Here is a 20,162-nt window from a genome sequence, read left to right on the forward strand (position 1 = left end):
TTATTTGTTTTGCTATAAAATCTTTCCTTTGCTAACCACATGCCTGTTAGTTGCTTTAGTAGCTAGATTCTTTTATTTAGCTGGCAGTATTGACACTCACGGTATTGGAGTAGTTCGCGTAATGAAGATTTTTGTGAGGTAAGTGCTTAATGAAATGTATAGGTTACTGTTAGGATTTTTTTTTAGTCAGGGCCATTCTTTTGAATTAATTATTTGAAGTCTGGTTATTTTTCTATGAGCAGTGAGATTGCGTAGCACTAAGATATTGTGGGTCTCAGTCCTTCAGCAATTTAAGTACAGCCACACTCATTTAAATAAAGAGGTTTCAGAACTCATTGTACTTAAAAGATCAAAATTCAGCCGTACCAACCTGGTATGTATACTTGTAAAAGCAGATCACCAAGAAGTTAATAAGCACAGGTCAGTATGGGAAAATACACTGTGCAATAGAATTAAAGGATCAGTTTTTCGAAATTCCATACTTAACACCCATTAGGACACAGAAATTTGAAATGTGGCTCAAAGTGCCTACAGCCTTCTGCAATAAAGGTGCAAAACTGGCGCCCTGCGACGTCACCCTTGGCTCGATGACACTTCAAAACAGGCCGCAGCTCAGAAGGTCGTATGAGCTGTAAGATGGGTTAATGATGTCACATCCGCACCAAATTTCACAACATTTCTGCCCGTCGCCACAGTGGACGTTTAACTCTTTCGTTTGACGCCATTGAGATAGAGGTCACAACCACGACACCCATCTCTGAAATCACGGAGTTTCCTTGTGGTTGGCCGAGGAACACATTTCAGTCACACAGCCGCTCAGAATTAAAACGAAGGCGGCAGGGGTTGCATAAGGCGCGTCAATGAAACCACCTTCCCTTGGGGCGATGACTCCCACCCATATCGCTGTGGAAAATGACAGTTCTAAATACAATGAGGAACGGGAGACGCTAACATTGCTGACAGCCCAGCAAGTTACAACCATTCTCTAAAGGCTATATGGCGTAGTATTCCCCTTGAACGTGGTTGCCCGACCGAATTTTTACTGTCGTTTGCAGATTGGAACCTACAGGGCCAAAATGTGGTTTGTGGGTGTGGAGGGGTGTGGCGGAGACGCGATGTTGACATACGCGTGATTAAAATGGCAAAACCGCGCGGGATTAGCCGAGCGTTCTGGGCGCTGCAGTCATGGCCTGTGCGGCTGATCCCTTCGGAGGTTCGAGTCCTCCCTTGGGCATGGGTGTGTGTGTTTGTCCTTACGATAATTTAGGTTAAGTAGTGTGTAAGCTTAGGCACTGATGACGTTAGCAGTTAAGTCCCATAAGATGTCACACACATTAAAAAAATGGCAATGGGCCTCACTAAGACTTCTAGTTCGGAAAAATCCTCGACAGTCCCCACCCAGTTTTATTGAGAATTTTAAAAATGAGCCTTGTCACCTCTCCGATTCCAGCTGCATATATGTACGTGGAAACAACATACCATGTTGCAGACAGTTTGACATATTGCTTTCTGAGAGGGCTACTCGGAAAGTATGGTCTGCTTGATCGTGCAGTGGAAACCACAACGAAAGTTTGCAGAAGCTTTGCATAGATCTGCCAACGATCGCGTCACTTCGATCTTTTCAGTTCTCTGAGCACAGAGAGCACCTAAAAACGCCCAAAAAACAGTGTCTTCCGCCATGTATGAGTGCCTGTGAGAGATTTCGCCTGATTTCATGCAGCCCACACAGCTTTATCGTCATGCGTTTCCTTCTTTAGGACGTTTCGCTGCCGCACACTGCAGGAGCAATGAGGACGTTCCTGCAGCAATTTTGGTACGAAGTGTTTGATCACCCACCATACAGCGGGGACTTGGCTACCTCTGAGTTTTATATCCGCTCACGTAAGCCGCTGCTATAAAGACAAAATTTTGTCGTTGACAACAAGCCGCCGATCTGCGTAGAGTATTGGCAGGAAACACATTCAGAGGAATTCTAAGACGACGGTATTGAGGAAAACTGCTACAATGCTATGACAAATGTGTCAGTCGTAGCTGCCACTATGTAGAGGAGTTGCTGGAAAGGTGATCCTACTGTTGCACTTAAAATATTTTTGATCTTCACTGTAGTTTCTATTTCACGACCGACTGAACCTTACTTTCCGAACAGCCCCTGTGTAATCTTAAATTTGAGATAGGAATTATTAATTTATCTCCATACAAATCTCCCACTGCTCCAACTGAAGTCCCACGAATCTTAAGAAAAATAATAAAATGCTTACCAGTATATCTTTTAACTCTTGCGCTCTCTGATTTGACATATAAATTATTCATATATTTCTACGCTTCCGTCTGAGTTTGTTCACGTTGGGAAACCGTGTCATTAATAGTGGATGACATATTATCTGAAAGATTATGCAATTGTTCAAATATTGTTTAAATGGTAGTGCATTAATGATTCTTTTCATTTTATTTTTAGATCTGAATATAATGCCCTATGACGAGAAGCGGCAGTCCAGAGTGAATATGTGCAACTGAGACTGTGATAATAATAATAATCATCTAAGTGTTACCTTTGTTTATAATATCATTAGCGTTTCTCAGCATACAGGAGACATGTTTCCATATTAGGTAGTTGCACATTTCTATTTTGTGATAAATATGTCCACATCTGTAAGGTAATAGTCGTCTCCATTGAGCTGCTGCAAGCGTCTAGGCCAGTCTCACTTCATGTGTGTTATAGCCATGTGATTACTGATATTTCGTGCAAGTGGCTTGCATTGCTTGATTGTCTATAAATTTTCGGAGAGCTAGAAATAAGAACAGTGGAGTGCGAACTAGGCCTAGAATCATATGGGTGCAAATTCGGCGGAAGGGCGGTCGAGTGCGGTGCTGAGGAAGGACGACCAGATGCAGGAGGAGTGTATGATCTCACAGGCGTTCGAGCAGACGGCGACGACTGGGCCTTCACTTGTGGGTTGCGGTGGTGTGTCACCCACCGGTCTTCCTTCTACTCTGTGAAGACACGACGACCGCTCGGTCTTGGGATGACTGCCGCAATACCACACTTGCGTGTGAACGCGCATAGAGTCCCGTGTGTCTAGTGTTTTGCCTATGGGGCCCAAGTATGTCTGCTGCCCCTTCTCGCTGATGGGTGTGTACCTGTAAGAAGTAAGAAATTGTGCGAGAGCCTCTTCTCCTGTGACGTTACCATTACAATTTTTTAGTTGTGTCTTAAAAGTGCAGATGAGGTGTTCTACAACTTTGTTCGATTGAAGGTGGAACAGAAGTGCACGTATGTGGTGAATACCATGCTGTGCATAAAAAGCGTCTCAGAATAAAATTGTGACTGTTGTCACTGACCGTGGTGTGGGACAGATCTTTGATTCAGATTACCTGAGTGAGAGGCTCTGCAGTGTTGAAGTGGAGGTTGGCAGCTCTGTGAAACGGGAGTAAGTGTCAATGAGCAGCAATTAACAAGCATCCAAGAGGGAGTCTGTGAAGTCTACACGGACCCACTCACAAGGCTGATAGCCCAGACCGTGGTGAACAGCTTTGCCGGGAAGCGGTCTGATGCAATGCGCATTTAGATAAACCAGTGATTAAATGTTCAAATTCATGATTAATTCAAAGCTTTAGACATGGCGATTAGCCAACATCTTGGTGAATGAGATGTCGCAATCATCCTTATGCAGAAGGTGAATAATGTCGTGGCGAGAGAAACCGTAACGATCTCTTGCAGAACAGCCTTTCATTGCGGACAACAAAAAATTGCCATCGACGAGCGCATGTCGGTGTCTGAACTGACAATGATTGTGGATGGAATTTGTGGCCCTTCTTCCGGAACATATTGCCGCAGTTTAATGGAGAACAGGGTCGACGGCGACGGCTTGAGCAATGGAAGAGCCGGCCGGAGTGGCCGAGCAGTTCTAGGCGCTACAATCTGGAACCGCGCGACGCTACGGTCGCAGTTTCGAATCCTGCTTCGGGTATGGATGTGCGTGATGTCCTTAGGTTAGTTAGGTTTAAGTAGTTCTACGTTCTAGGGTACTGATGACCTCAGAAGTTAAGTCCCATAGTGCTCAGAGCCATTGGAACCATTGGTAGCACTACTAACTGTGTAAGCTACTTCCGTAAATGAATACCATAGTTACATCTATTAAGGAACAGGGCCCAACTCTGAAGTCTATGGCTTGTGTTATACGGGAAGTTTGCCACGGGGCTAAAGAGAGACATTTGCGGTTGTAATCATACGCCAAATGAGACTTAACACTGTAGAGAAACATATAAGACTTCTTGATAGGATACATAATAACAAGCGCATCCTTCTCTATTTGAGAATAATTCTCCTGTCCATCATTAAGCGTCTTTGACACAAAGCAAATGGGCTGTTATGAATATTTTGCACAACGCCACTACAACACGAGCTCCACGCCATACTGCGGCGGGTCAGTTGCAACCGCAAATTGGAGGACCAGCTGATAGTGGTCAAGTAAGGGGCAGAACGGCGGACATTCTTCAAGGTCTGGAGTGCGTGGTCTCAGGCAGGAGTTCACTCAAACGCTGCACCTTTCTTAAGTGGTTGATATCAAGGAATTGAAACCAAAGCTGCTTGCTGAAGGAACTTGAGGCAATTCGCCACTTTGCCTAAGAAATCCTGCAACACTCTCATATACGCGGGACGAAAGGGCCGTAACAGGCGGTGTGTGGCTGTCGGTTGGCTGAATCCCCAGACAAGAAATAAGATGTCCAAGTTATTCTATACAGTGTTGCAAGCAATATGACTTTTCCAAATTGCACTTTAGTCCTACGGCACACGATGTCTGAAACAAAAGACGGTGTTCGCTGGTGTGACTGGTAACGACACTCTAGTGGAGGTGATTGATATAACAGTGAATTCGTCGGGTAAGTTGCTCCAAATAGCGCTGAAAAATGGCCGGCGTGCTTTCAACGCCAGAAACACTTCAGTCTTAAATGTAGAGGCATTACGGGATATTCATAACAAGAAGCAGACGTAATTTGTCATCAAGTTGTAGCTGTTAATGTACTTCCAAGGAATCTATTTTTGAAAAATACTGTGCATGCACAGCTTCGTCACAGGTTAGTCCTGGCGTAGACGGGGGTATGTATCGACCGCTTACTTTGAATTAACTGGCAGCTCAGAGTCATCACCACAGACACGGATTATGGCCGTCGGCATCTTGATAATGACTAATGTTGTAGCCCAGGGACTGGATCAAATAGGTTCCATGACGCCTAAAGCGATCAATCTGTCTAATTCTTCGTTCACTTTTGCGCGAAGTGTTACATTCCTGGCACGGAATAAACTAGGTCACGCTGTCGATTTTTATGGCATACGCACTACGTAATCAGCAGCCTTCTTGAGTCCCGGGAGAAAAGGGCACAATATTCCTGGTAAACATAATTCAGCCGTTCATAAGGCACAAAATCAGACACAAAATAAACGGAATCGGATATCGTTAATCGAAAAGCCCGGATACCGTCCAAAACGAACAAATGTTCCGTAAGCGCTCTGCCCATTGCTAGGAATATCAATGGGCGCACCACAGCCTTGTCCGTTGTTCCCGCGGTAAACTGGCCCAGGTTAGGAATCTGCTGTCTATTGTAGCTGAAAAGCAGGCCCAAAGTTGCTGACAGCGGAGGAGAACCAAGACGGACGCAAGTATTAGAATTTAACAGCATGGCCGCTGAAGCCCTGTCCAGTTGGAAGCGTAAGTGGAACCCGTCAATATGCTCATTGATGAACAGTGTGCCAGAAACAGTTGCATTTCTTACACTGAAGAGCTAACGAAACTGCTACACCTGCCTAATATCGTACAGGGCCCCCGGGAGCACTCAGAAGGGTCGGAACACGACGTGACGTGTCTGAAGTAGTGTTGGGGGGAATTGACACCATGAATCCTGCAGGGCTGTCCGTAAATCTGTAAGACTACGAGGGGGTGGTGATCTCTTCTGAACTGCTAGTTCCAAGGCATCCCGGATATGCTCAATTATTTTCATGTCTGCGGAGTGTGGTGGCCAGCGGAAGGTTTAAACTCAGAAGAGTGCTCATTGAGCCACTCTATAACAATTCTGGACCTTTGGTGGGGCTCATTGTCCTGCTGGCATTGCCCAAGTCCGTAGGAATGCACAATGGACATAAATGGATGCAGGTGATAAGACAGAATGCTTACGTACGTGACACCTGTCAATGACGTACCTAGACGTATCAGGGATCCCACATCACTCCAACTGCACTCGCCCCACAGCATTACAGAGTCTCCACCAGCCTCAACAGTCCCCTGCTGACATGCAGAGTCCATGGATTCATGAGGTTATCTCCTTACCCGTACACGTCCATCCTCTCGATACAATTTAAAACTGTGTTGACGCACCGAGGCGAGGTGTAAAGCTTTGTGTCCTGCAGTCACGCTACAGTCTGGCACTGCGCGACCGCTACGGTCGCAGGTTCGAATCCTGCCTCGGGCATGGAAGTGTGTGATGTCCTTAGGTAGGTTTAAGTAGTTCTAAGTTTTAGGCAACTGATGACCTCAGATGTTAAGTCCCATAGTGCTCATAGCCTGGTGCTGTCATCAGGAGTACACGAGTGGCCCTCGGCTCGGAAAGCCTATATAAATGATGTTTCCTTGAGTGGTTCGCACGCTGACACTCACGAAATGGTCATACCGGAAATTGCCCAATTCATCGCTACCTCGTAGATACTAGGTCCCATCGCTCGTGCGCCGACTATAACACCACGCTCAGACACACTAACGTCTAGATAACATACCATACCAGCAGTAACCGATCTAGCAACTGAGCCAGATGTTTGTTGTATCATAAAGGCGTAGCCGGCCGCCGCGCTCTATTCTGCCTGTTAACATATCTCTGTATCTGAATACGCAGTAAAGTGACATACGGCTGGGAGAGCGTGTGCCGGCCACATGCCACTCTATACCAGCATCCAGTGACGCCTATGGGCTTAGGATGACACGGCGACCTGTCGGTATTGTTGGAATTTCGTGGCCTGTTCGAGCAGAGTTTGGTTTTCAAGGTTTCGTTTTCATACGCAAGTATATACAAGTTTCTTTGGCGCTTCACTGTGTCACAGGTATTAACCACTAATCTATATGTATAAAGTACATGTAGACTAGCCACTGCGGATGACGTCAGTTGCTTCATTTATTCACTCTGTGTGTGTGTGTGTGTGTGTGTGTGTGTGTGTGTGTGTGTGTGTGTGTGTGTTTGTAAGTTCCTCAGACTCGTAATCAACATACAGTTCATGCGTACATTAGTAATATCCATTAACATTACGATAAGCAAGTCATGCTTCTCCATACACATATATTTCATTTAATTCCCTTAGAACAGCATATATATTCCAACACTCATTCTGAAGGTACTTTTCCTGCTGTTAGTTGGTTAGTTGCAGAAATTTTTATACAGAACGTCGTTAAAAGTTAACTCCAGAAGTGTAAGCAGACGATGTTTGGTTTACGAATTGGTTATATATTTACTCTGTAACACCTGTAACCACGTATACGACATTCCATTAGAACAAAATACGGGTTCAGCGGAAATAAGTCGATTGATGATACATTTAACCGGGTATACGAGTTAGCGCACAATGTCAAACGCAAGTTTTCCATCGAGCTTCACCTAGCAGATAAGTATGGGGTATATAAGTACATATTTGCGATAATGTCGCATACGTTGATGAAATGTTGTCTGTGGTGTGAGCCAACTCATGAAGAATTCTATAAATCAAATCTAAAGTCATTCTACACAGTCTTGGCAGGTGATGCCTGAGAAAGAGTGCTGCACTGAGGAGAGGTATCGATGTCGGTCTGTGATGCCTGGCACGAAGTCGGTGTGCCAAAACGTCTCAAAGGTGTTCTATAGTATTGCGATCAGGTCTCTGTGTACGCAAGTCCATTACAGGGATGTTATTGTTATATGACCCCTCCGCCACAGTCCGTGTATTATGAACAGATGGTCGGTCGTGTTGAAAGATGCAGTCACCATCCCCGAATTGCTGTTCAACAGTAGGAAGCAAGAAGGTGCTTAAAACATCAATTTAGGCCTGTGCTGTGATAGTGACACGCAAAACAACAAGGGGTGCAAGCCCACTCCATGTTAAACACCACCACACCATAACACCACCGCCTCCGAGTTTTACTGTTGGCACTTCACACGCTTGCAGATGACGTTCACCGGACATTCGCCATACCCACACCCTGCCATTGGTTCACCACACTGTGTTCCGTGATTCGTTACACCACTGTGAAGTTGTCCAATGATTACGCTCCTCAGACCAAGCGAGGCGTCCTTTGGTATTTACCGGCGTGATGTGTGGCTTATGAGCAGCCGCTCGACCATGAAATCCAAGTTTTCTCACCTCCCGCTTAACTGTCATAGTATTTGCAGTGAATCCTGATGCGGCTTGGAAATCGTATGCGATCGCCTGGATGGATTTCTCGCTGTTACACATTACGACGCTCTTCAACTGTCGGCGGTCTCTGTCAGTCAACAGACGAGGTCAGCCTGTACACTTTGGTGCAGGACGTATCCCTTCACGTTTCCACTGCACTATCACATCGGAAATAGTGGACCTAGGGTTATTCAGGAGTGTGGAAATCACACGTACAGACGAACGACACAAGTGACACCCAATCACCTAACCACGTTTGTATTCCGTGAGCGACCCATTCTGCTTTCTCACGATGTCTAATGACTACTGAAGTTGCTGATATGGAGTACCTGGCAATAGGAGATAGCACAATGCACCTAATATGAAAAACGTATGTTATGGGGTGTCCGTATAATTTTGATCACACGGTGTGTGTTCGCGGCGTGCACATGGTCACTCTCTCATAACGAACGTACCTTGTTACGCGACGTCAAAGAACTGTTCTGCTGAGACTGATAGGGGCTTTCAGCACAACGTCACTGGAGGCACTATGCGTGATACTCGGAACATACCCGAGTGAGCTAACAATGTGTCAGCGAGTTTAGATATACTGCTTGAAGAGAGGAAAAGTAGACAGATAATGGAAAATACGGATCATGATTTAAGGGACTAGGGGCAACTGGAGCAGTGACAAGTGAATGCGTGGCAGCGGGATTGGGTAAGCATTGTTAACGGTTCTAGAATTTACTCTTTCTCCACAACGTCCGAGTAGAGCTGAAAATTCACCATTAGACCCCTGTCCAGGCATGGTGCATTCCCTTAGTAGGATATGGCCGGTACCGAATGGTCCTTCATGGAAGGCACACCTCGGTCAGCAAACAGAGTGCCCCTTTGGCTAACAGTGAACTCCTAAACAGATCCTTCTACACTGCATGCTACATATGCGAACCCGACAAATAAATATGATAACGAATCCATAAGACACAAATGGCAAGCCGTGAACCTAGCTACTGAAACTACATCGCGTACACTGTATGCCTAATTTATAGAGACAAGATCGTACAGACGAACCAGACCTGCAGATTACCAAGATAAGCCTGAACTATGATAAGTATCATATATCCTGTACTTCTCCACATTTATTTCAGCAGCTAAGGGGAGTATGTGACTAAGATAAACACAGGCACCACCGTGGAGGAATATCTGTCCCATATTTTCAACTTTTTTGCTTCTCAACAATGTTATAAAGACGGGTCACAGATCTTCATCAGGAATCTTGAAGGTAATTGATCAGTTGTTTGCTTTCATGTGTGGTGACGAGTTGCTGATTTCATTTCACGCACAGTATTTGCACTACTGATCCAGCAGTCTTCTTCAGTTGGTACTGATTGTGCTGTTATTTGTACCCCCTGCCCGGATCTCGCAGACAGGACACACTCACTGAGCGTCAGAAGTGAAACGCTCGCTATCCAAGTTACACCGCGTGGCCCTCAGCCGAACTCATACTTCTTGAGTCCCGGGAGAAAAGGGCACAATATTCCTGGTAAACATAATTCAGCCGTTGATAAGGCACAAAATCAGACACAAAATAAACGGAATCGGATATCGTAAATCGAAAAGTCCGGATACCGTCCAAATGTTCCGTAAGCGCTGTGTCCATTCCTAGGAATATCAATGGGCGCACCACAGCCTTGTCCGTTGTTCCCGCGGTAAACTGGCCCAGGTTAGGAATCTGCTGTCTATTATAGCTGAGAAGCTGGCGCAAAGTTGCTGACAGCGGAGGAGAACCAAGACGAACGTAAGTATTGGAAGTATTGAAGAGAGGAAAAGTAGACAGATAATGGAAAATACGGATCATGATTTAAGGGACTAGGGGCAACTGGAGCAGCGACAAGTGAGTCCGTGGCAACGGGATTGGGTAAGCATTGTTAACGGTTCTAGAATTTACTCTTTTTCCGCAACGTCCGAGTGGAGCTGAAATTCCACCATTACACCCCAGTCCAGGCATGGTGCATTCCTTTAGTAGGATATGGCCGGTACCGAATGGACCTCCATTGGAGCCGCAGATCGGTCAGCCATCAGAGTGCCCTGTGGCTAACAATGAACTCAGAAACAGATCCTTCTACACTGCATGCTACATATGCGAACCCGACAAACAAATATGACTACGAATCCATTAGACACAAATGGCAAGCCGTGAACCTAGCTACTGAAACTACATCGCGTACACTGTATGCCTAATTTATAGAAACAAGGTCGTACAGACGAACCAGACCTGCAGATTACCAATATAAGCCTGAACTATGACCGAGCGAGGTGGCGCAGTGGTTAGCACACTGGACTCGCATTCGGGAGGACGACGGTTCAATCCCGTCTCCGGCCATCCTGATTTAGGTTTTCCGTGATTTCCCTAAATCGTTTCAGGCAAATGCCGGGATGGTTCCTTTGAAAGGGCACGGCCGATTTCCATCCCAATCCTTCCCTAACCCGAGCTTGCGCTCCGTCTCTAATGACCTCGTTGTCGACGGGACGTTAAACACTAACCACCACCACCACCTGAACTATGGTAAGTATCATACATCCTGCGCTTCTCCACATTTATTTCAGCATGTAAGGGGAGTATGTGACTAAGATAAACACAGGCACCAACGTGAAGGAATATCTGCCACATATTTTCACCTTTTTTGCTTCTCGACAATGTTATAAAGACGGGTCACAGATGTTCATCAGGATTGTTGAAGGTAATTGATCAGTTATTTGCTTTCATGTGTAGTGACGAGTTGCTGATATCATTTCACGCACAGTATTTGCACTACTGATCCAGCAGTCTTCTTCAGTTGGTACTGATTGTGCTGTTATTTGTACTCCATGCCCGGATCTCGCAGACAGGACACACTCACTGAGCTTCAGAAGTGTAACGCTCGCTGTCCAAATTACACCGCGTGGCCCTCAGCCGAACTCATACTTCTTCACTGTCACCTACCAGCGTTGGAACATCAAACGCTTACGTCTCGATGGTGGTATGACACAGCCAATCAGGAACAAATGTAAGTGGATATTAATAAATGATTTTGTTTAACGAACAATGCATGAAGGACACAGAACGTAGACAAGCCTCTTCGTGGCTTTGGGCGGGCTACATCGAGAAGAGCCGGAAGCTACCACAACTTGCTGCTGCCAAACGATTACCAAGAGACAAATATCACCTAGGCTAGGTATGTTATAACGAATCAGTTGCAATAAGAGAAGGACGAATCACATAACCGTAGGCAGCTGGTCACCCACCTGGCGTAACGGAAAGAAAAACGTTCGAATTACCAGCTATGCGAACTGGAAGAAGTACTGTTGTTTAACTAGCTGCCCCGCATGTGAAGGGGGGGGGGGGGGGGGAGGAGGTAGAAAGAAATCTTATAATCTCTCAGGTGTTCCGATGAGCAACTTCTGTCTCAGTACAGAGTACTGAAATTATCTATTTGAGATCGTTGCTGTATGTGTGAAATAAGTTATGTAGTGGGTGACAGAAGAATGTAATTTCCTTGTAATAGAATTTTAGCGCATAGCTATGATGGCAGAGAAAATGATGTGGACTTCCCATTTTTTACAACACTTACGCATTCTTGAAGTGATAAACAATACAATTATCTAAGAATGTGGACGCAGTAGTCCATTCCTTTAGTCTCTTGATTCCCAGCACAAATATCTACCATGATCTTAGAGATGACAATTAAACGCATGGTGATTGCGTTCACGTTAAGGTAAGGTACCTAGCTAAATTTTTAGATTTTCAGGAGTAGTTTCCTGTAAGCTTAAATAAATCATCAGTTACAGTTCCCCTTGTTTTGCATACCTGAATACTGTGATGCGATCTACTTTCCATTATTTCTCCGCTTGCTGATAGTTGCATCTTCACTCGCTATGTTGTTATCTATGCAGTTGCGTTATTAAATTTATTTGCGGAATTTTATTTCCGTTTGTTAAAGTTGTAGAAGTTATTACGCACTGAGACCGAGAGCTGTAACTCAATATTTTTTCGACTTGAACGCTCTTTATTTATTACGCGAATCAATATAGACATTTGGCATGAAATTTGACTTCCACTTCGAAGCTGAATGTGTACATTGGTGACTACTATTAAGTTGCCGTTTCATGTACTTGCAGCAAGAGTTCTCCTTCGAGAACCTCACTCGTACGTTCGCTCATCCATTACCAACAAGTGCTTAATCGAGATAGAGATAACAGGCAACAAACAGTGTGTTGCATTCTCTGTTTCAGCCGGCACAATACAACGTGGTTTTCTCCAAGTATGCGATATTGCATCATCTATAACTAAAGCGATCCTACGATTTGTCTCATTATTTCGAGACTCTTCTTGTCTGTGAGAGGGCCGCCATGTACGCATCCCCAAGGCGCAGAGCACGTCATCAGAGTATTAAGTACAGTTCTCTAATTTTCCTTTCTTGTTTTAAATGTAATCCGTAGCAGTTCAGTCTCTGAGTATATCTAGTGTTCTCAGAGTCAATTCCTATGTTATGTCTGGACATAAGCATTTCCACCGACATTCGAATTAATCTTACTGAATATTTAGCAACTCACATACATAAATTTCAGATCAAAGAACATAGCACTACCAACGAGATGGAGTGAATTGCAGTAACTGTTCTAATATCAATAGAGTTAACCGATTTTGTTCTTTTCGCTTCCCGAACACAAGGCGTCGATCACACTCGGATAAGAATGAAATCAGCTTTCGTACTTGAGTAACCACAGCGACACAATAAGCTGGGCTCACAGGCAAACTGGCCGTAGAGTTCACCTGCGACAGCGTACATCTGTAGTAACAAGTTGCCGACATTTCGTATAACACTGTCTTTTATGCAATTAGATACAAATACAGTATAAGACATCTAGACTGCTCCGATATCGTTGACTCCGTCTAATAAAATCCTACTCTATAAAGGAAACTTGTAATAGCATAAGGCAATTCATTACTACAAAAATTGCAAACATATTTTCAATGGTCATGAATGGGACTACTTAAAGTCACGTAAAAGTTGTTCTGTAGTTTAGTAGGTGAAAGAATGAAACTTTTCACTCTCTATTCGCGAGTGGAACAGAGTTGGAGGGATCGGATATTGGTACCGAAAGTACCCTCCGCCGCACAACATTAGGTGGCTTCCAGAGTATGATGTCGATGTAGAGGTATATTCGGAAATCCCTTTGGCATATTTCGATTCTGAAGCAATAATTTTTGCCTTTAGATATTTCACCCCGTAATTTATACTTACGTTCAAGAGAGACCCGATTATGAAAGTGCTGTAATATATGGACACTAAAATACTGTGTAGCAACTGTAGGACGCAGTCAGTTAACAGCGCATGTATCGTCACCTGGGTTGCCTGTCAACAATGCAGCGTCGCTTGAAGCGATCTATGCCGTATCCGTATAGTTCTCGTGCGCTCTAGTATTGTCTCGAGGTGCTCTGAAAAAACCGTAACTTAACAGTTAACGTAAAGAAGAAGGTTGTGAAAGCTTCGCATTTCCATCTGAGAAGAAGCCTAAAGGTCCATTTTTCCAGCCGGACACCAGTTCTTCGGAACAGGTATGTAATAAGTGGTCCTTTCTGTCCTCGTCCGCCTTTAGACAGACATTAAGTAGTCCAAAAGTACACATAAAGCTATTACAACCGCCCAGGAAATAGTACAAGACACACACAATAGTACAAGACATTAGTCTTTCAGACTAAACAATTGCTCATAGAGATTTGCCTATACATCATACTCGTTTGAAAACGTAGAACGTAGTTCGGGTTCATTGTTTTCGTAGCTGTCTAGCGAAAGAACTTTTATTAATTTTGGAATAATTTTCTATTAAAGTATTCGACCATCTTGGCTGTTCTCTCCCCAACCGAGTTTAGATGTTTCGTTTATTAAATTATTGAGTAACTTTTTTCTGTGTATGAATGGTTAGTCTTAATATTTGTGTGTGCGTAATTCCTATCTTCCACAGCACTCCAGATTTTAAATGATCGTGCGATTCATACATGTTTTTAAGTCGGTTTTACCGGTAATATTCGCAACAAACAGTCCACGGTAAATTAAGGTTTTCCTGTTAAATACACGTTTGTCGTGTGCTTCCATTTTTCAGATTTAATCCTAAAACAAATGCCGTTGCTGACTTTCAGTGACTCCTCAGTTATTTATTCAGTTCCCTGTCAAGGTTCCCGCAGGCCAGATTAGATCAGACGTGTATGATTTTTAATATATTTAAGAGAGCTTCACAATCTGATTCTCCTGCAGAATTAATCAAGCATTATCAAGCTATATCAAAATTCCATACATTTTTCCTGAACTGCAGCCTATCCACTAACTGTTTTTTCTTTCGAAGCAAAGTTGCAAGATAAATAAGTGGTGGCTCGAGATACCTTCTTTAATATAATCCCAGTTGAAGTTCACATAATACTGTTTCATGCTACGTAAAAGAATAATTGTCCATCGACCCATCTAACTGTGTAATTGGACTGGAACACTACAACCGTTACAACTTTGCGGTATTGTCTACTCCAAGTGTGATGCGCTGAAAGACCACCGCATTCACACACAATGTCGGACAATTTATACTGAGTTTCTTTCCTGCAGAAGATGTTTCGCCGGTTTCGCCGGTGGCTGCCCTGCTGTACCACTGGGGAGGGGAGCGAGGCAGACGACCCGCCGGAGGAGAAGACCGCCCCTGGCCACCCACTGGACAGCATGGAGGTGAGGGGCGCCGTGGTGCCTGCCTTCTGAGAGGCATCGACGGAGAAGCCCACTTGACTTAAAAGCGCTATTTTCATCTATCACTATTAGGTATTTTGTGAAACCTTGGCAATCTTTCTTTGCTGGTGGCTGAGATAAAGAGTGGTGTTCTGAATTACTGCTTCCTTTAGACTACGTTCTGAGCGTTACCTACTTTACCGTTGTTTGTAAGAGTCAAGAAATGTCACTTGCTTCAGTTGCGGGTTTCTCTGTTCTCATGTTAAGTGGTTACTCCTTATACGTCGATGGGAATCAAAAGTGGCACTCGCATAAGGTGTCAAACGTATTTGTATATTTATCAATCGAATAAGGAACGCACGACCAAGACTAATAGTGTGAAATTATGAGGAAAACGTAGGTGTGGCATGTTATATAGTGGTTTTATTCTAATTAGCGTAAACATTATGCCCATTAGTATGTCAACATTGAAAGCTCCCTAGTGGTATTGGGGATACGGGGTGCGCTAATGAAGGTATCTAAACGTAGCAGAAATAAATGAAAACCCATTCTAGCAACGATACGGGTCGATAATACGGAGAACGGGTAGTCTGCTGTGTCAGGTGGTTAGGGACAATCATTGGTAAATGGTTAACTTGTTTGGCTGTCGTGAGCTGTGAAAGGAGGTTGAATGACGGTGAAACCTGCGGTAGCCGATAAGACCTTCGATGTCCTCTCCTCATCACGGTATGTAACGGTCGGAATCATTTGCGGACTGTAGAGCAGGATTGGAGGCTACCTGTGGCAGATATGACGACAGAGCAGATTGCTGGTACAGGCACAATAATTTAATACGCAACATCCAGAACTTCTTGTGTATTGTATTCTTGAGGCGGCCCAACACCGTATTAAATATTCGGTCATATTATTTTGGATCGTCAGTATAAGTTTGTAGGACACAGACCACCATGAAACCCTGCGAGGTGGATATGCGCAGCCTCGTGTTTCTTCTCGTAAGTGCAGAAGTGAGCTTACAGGCATGGTCCATATCGAGCGATTGGGAGACATCACAACGTCATGTTGTGAATGAGACTGTATCATTGTATGGAACGTCGAGCAGTGATAGTCCTTTGCAAATGTTTAGATTACTTTTCAGAATAACAAGCTCTTAAAGATCCAACCCTGACAAAGAAAATGCACGAGAATAATTTATTCACCAATATAATCTCACAGTATTTATGATGTCACTATATTGACTGATAAATAATTCTTACTCTCATTCGATTTAAATATGTACTGAATAGATGTACCAAAGAACTGGCAATATTTAATGTTACTTTAATCATCTAAATTATTGTGGATAGATCTTCTCTCAACTTGTATCACATGGAACACATTTAGCAACATCTTAACATCATCCATTATATCTTTTTCTCACAGGAGCCAGCATTAGCAACAACAGCGGCGTCACCAGCCACGTCGCCCACGGCAACACTGCAGGTATCGCCAGCCACGTTGCCGGACACAGGAGGAGAGCCAGCAGAAGCCACAAGAGAAGAGGCGTCTCCACCTGCGTCACCATCCGCAGTACCAGTTGAACGACCAGCTGCACCACAAGTGGTTGCACCAGCCGCGTCACCAGCCACAACAGGAGTGGCCAAGGAGGCCACAACACAACTGGAGTATCCAGCCGTATTGCCATCCACGACACAACTTGAACCAGCAGCTGCTACACACATGGCATCTCCCACCACGTCCCCATCTACAACACATGTCTCGTCAGACGTGACACAAGTGACGTCGGCGACTACAATTAAAGTGGCGTTGCCACCCACAACGAGAGCAATTCTTCGAGGCTCATCGCCAGGCAAAACAGAAGTTGCGTCACCAGCAGACTATCTAAACACAAAACGTGTAGCCTCATTACCTTTAGAGCAGTTGGTGTCCAAAGCATCGCCGTCAGCCTCCACACAAATATCATCCGCCATCCCCATTGCCTGCTACGGCATGCATCCTATCACCAGTCCTGTTGCCAGATACAACACCCGTCAAGGCTCCAAACCTGTTGCCAGATACAGCACACGCTGTGTCACCAGTCCTGCTGCTGGATACAGCACACATCCTGTCACCAGTCCTGCTGCCCGATTCAGCACACGCTGTGCCACCAGTCCTGCTGCCCGATTCAGCACACACAGTGTCACCAGTCCTGCTGCCAGATTCAGCACACGCTGTGCCACCAGTCCTGCTGCCAGATACAACACGTGTTCTGTCACCAGTCCTGCTGCTAGCTACAACATGATTCGCGTCGCAAGATTCTGAATTTCAGTGAAATATATCATTTGTTCTTATTACACTTTTGATTCAATAAAAACGAAATTATATGTGCTATATGCTGTGTCTATTTTTAACTATGATGATGTATGCATGTACAGACACGACACTTACATGTGTGTGGTTACATTTTAATGTAATCTGTAATAATAACATTATAGCCCCCTAGTACTTCATAATTCATCCCAAGTAATTCTACATTTGACAATTCTACTGCAGTGTTAGTTGACAAATTCTATCTGAAGTACCGTCAATAAAGGCATCAGATCAGCAGGGTCTACCATAGATGATAAATCGGTTGTCTGCTGCGGGTAAGCGCCATCATTGTGTATTTAAAAAAGTGAATGTTGTTTTAAAAGACAGAGCTCGATATTCGCAAAATTTCTTTCGTTTGCATCGATTTCAGTAATTGGTATTTTGCAATTCATTCGGTACTTAATTTCATTCTTAGTGAATTTGAAATAATTTGGACGGATTGTTTTTTGTTTTATGAGAATTTTTTCTTTTTCGTTTTAGTTTGGAGGTATGGATTTATCTATTCCAATGAACCTGGATGATTTAAAGGAGGCTATGGGCTCAGACATAATGGCCATGACTCGATTTTTACAAATGTATGTTCCTGTTGCCGGTTAAGTTCGATGTCGTGAGTGCGACGAACATATGCACCAGACAAGTGTGTCCGCTCGCCGTACTCACGACTTATTCGTATGGCGCTGCAGCAAACATCGGTTGTGGCGGTCGGTTAGACGAGGAACATGGATCGAGAAGTCTAAGCTCGCCTTGAGGGATAAAATAAAAATTATATACTGCTGGTGTTTGAGGTAGCCTGTGTGGCTGTGCGTGCATGAATGTCGTGTGAGTGAGCGTACAATTGTAGACTGCTACCCTTTTGTAGTGAAGTTTGTAGGGAACATTTAAAGTACAGGGGGCAATTGGGTGGCCGATTATAGTCGAAATCGACGAGTAGCATTTTGGCAAAAGGAACTATAACATGGGGAACCTCCTGTAGGATTATTTATTTGGGATGCTGTAGTTTGAGGTCAAGATGTGACGAAGTAATTTCTAAAGTAAGTCCCAATCGAACGACTGATGATTTGGTTACATTAATTGAAAATGATGTTGTAGAGGGTTCCGTAGTGATTTCAGATGGTTTTTCTTCATGTAGGGATTTGGGGAATAGGTGTTATCAGCATCATGTTGTTAATCACAATACCGAATTCTGATCTTTATCCACCGGTCAACTGAAGAGTAGGATGCAAATGTTATGAATGGCTCTATTTTCCGTCTTCCGTAGCACTAGTATTCTATTCTTAAATTGACATACATAGGGCGATTGAAGAACAGAATACGCACGTTATAAATGTCGTTATCTCCCATTCGCTAGTACTACTTTTCTATCCTTTAAATGGTTCAAATGTCTCTAAGCACTATGGGACTTAACATCTGAGGTCATCGGTCCCCTAGACTTAGAACTACTTCAACCTAACTAACCTAAGTGGAACACACACATCCATGCTCGAGGCAGGATTCGAAAGTGTGGCCGTAGCAGCACCACGGTTCTGGACTGAAGCGCCTAGATCCACTCGGCCACAGCGGCCGACCCAACGACATCGAACAGAGTCGTATTTGATGGTGATTTTAACTCTGTTCCACAGCGGCCTATACAACGACGTGGACCAGCGACGTATTTGATGGTGATTTTAACTCTGTTGTTTATAAAAAACATCAAAAGCCAAATTCAAATAGATGCGTGGAACTTGAATATATGGTTATAAATTCGTGTTTGATTGACACGTGAGAGGCAACAAACGCGGACTTACTATTATACACCTAAGTGAATGGTCTTTCTGCGAGAAGGAAAGATCAGATTTATATCTCACAAGATTTATTATTTAACATCACTGCATCAGAAATGTGGCCTACAAATTTTTCCATCCACTGTACTTATATTACCAAAGTCGTTTTTCGAAATTCGACAGCTTTTCGTGGGAAAGCATCATAGAAATTAAAAACCGCCTTAGCCTGAGACAAGGAGATACCCGTGGTGGGAACACGGGGGCCTACGTCACTACCCTAAAGAAATATCCCCGCAGATTAAACTGTTGGATGGAGCATGCAAAATGCTAACAACGCAGATTGGGAAGACAATATGGTTACAATAAAAGTGAGAAGCATGTTATTTCATGTGTCTCTGAGAATTGTACGAAGACACACGAGACATAATCACTGATAAATATAGAGGAAGCATATGTGAATGCAGAGACGAAAACTAGAAGATCTTGAGGTGAGGTCTAGAGGTGACAGTATTATCCAAGAGGAAAATATGTCACTGTACCACTTAATCCTAACATGGGAGAGGACAAAATACAAAATAAAAAAGAACACAAGATACGAAGTGACGCAACATAACAGTACTGTTATAACAAAAGCGCAGTGCTGCAACGTTTCCATGAGTTGTATACTGCAGTAGACATAGATGACAAACTCGAAACAGTTTTTCAAATTGTTATTGTTGACGTTCTGGCAGAATCGGACAACACTTCTGCCAGCTAAGTATTCACGGAAGTGTTATTACGAGGGATGGAATTTTAACAGTGATGCGTAACTATTTATTTACAGCTCGTACAAAATAGATACGCGTTTCGGAGTCTTACTGACCCACATAGTCGTCACCAGCATTGTGTATAACCCGTTGTCAGCGATGTGGAAGTCGCAGG

The 20,162-nt window shown here is 44.0% G+C and overlaps 1 protein-coding gene across 1 annotated transcript; it reads left to right on the forward strand.

Moving 5' to 3' along the window:
- Nucleotides 1-15,024: 15,024 nt before the first annotated feature.
- On the forward strand, nucleotides 15,025-17,433 carry LOC126092920 (mucin-1-like). Its single transcript, XM_049908650.1, has 2 exons — nucleotides 15,025-15,138; nucleotides 16,555-17,433. Exons 1-2 carry the CDS (start codon nucleotides 15,025-15,027, stop codon nucleotides 17,431-17,433), a joined length of 993 nt encoding a protein of 330 aa, XP_049764607.1.
- Nucleotides 17,434-20,162: the final 2,729 nt, after the last annotated feature.

Source organism: Schistocerca cancellata, chromosome 7 (assembly GCF_023864275.1).
Source record: "Schistocerca cancellata isolate TAMUIC-IGC-003103 chromosome 7, iqSchCanc2.1, whole genome shotgun sequence".
NCBI lineage: Eukaryota > Metazoa > Arthropoda > Insecta > Orthoptera > Acrididae > Schistocerca > Schistocerca cancellata.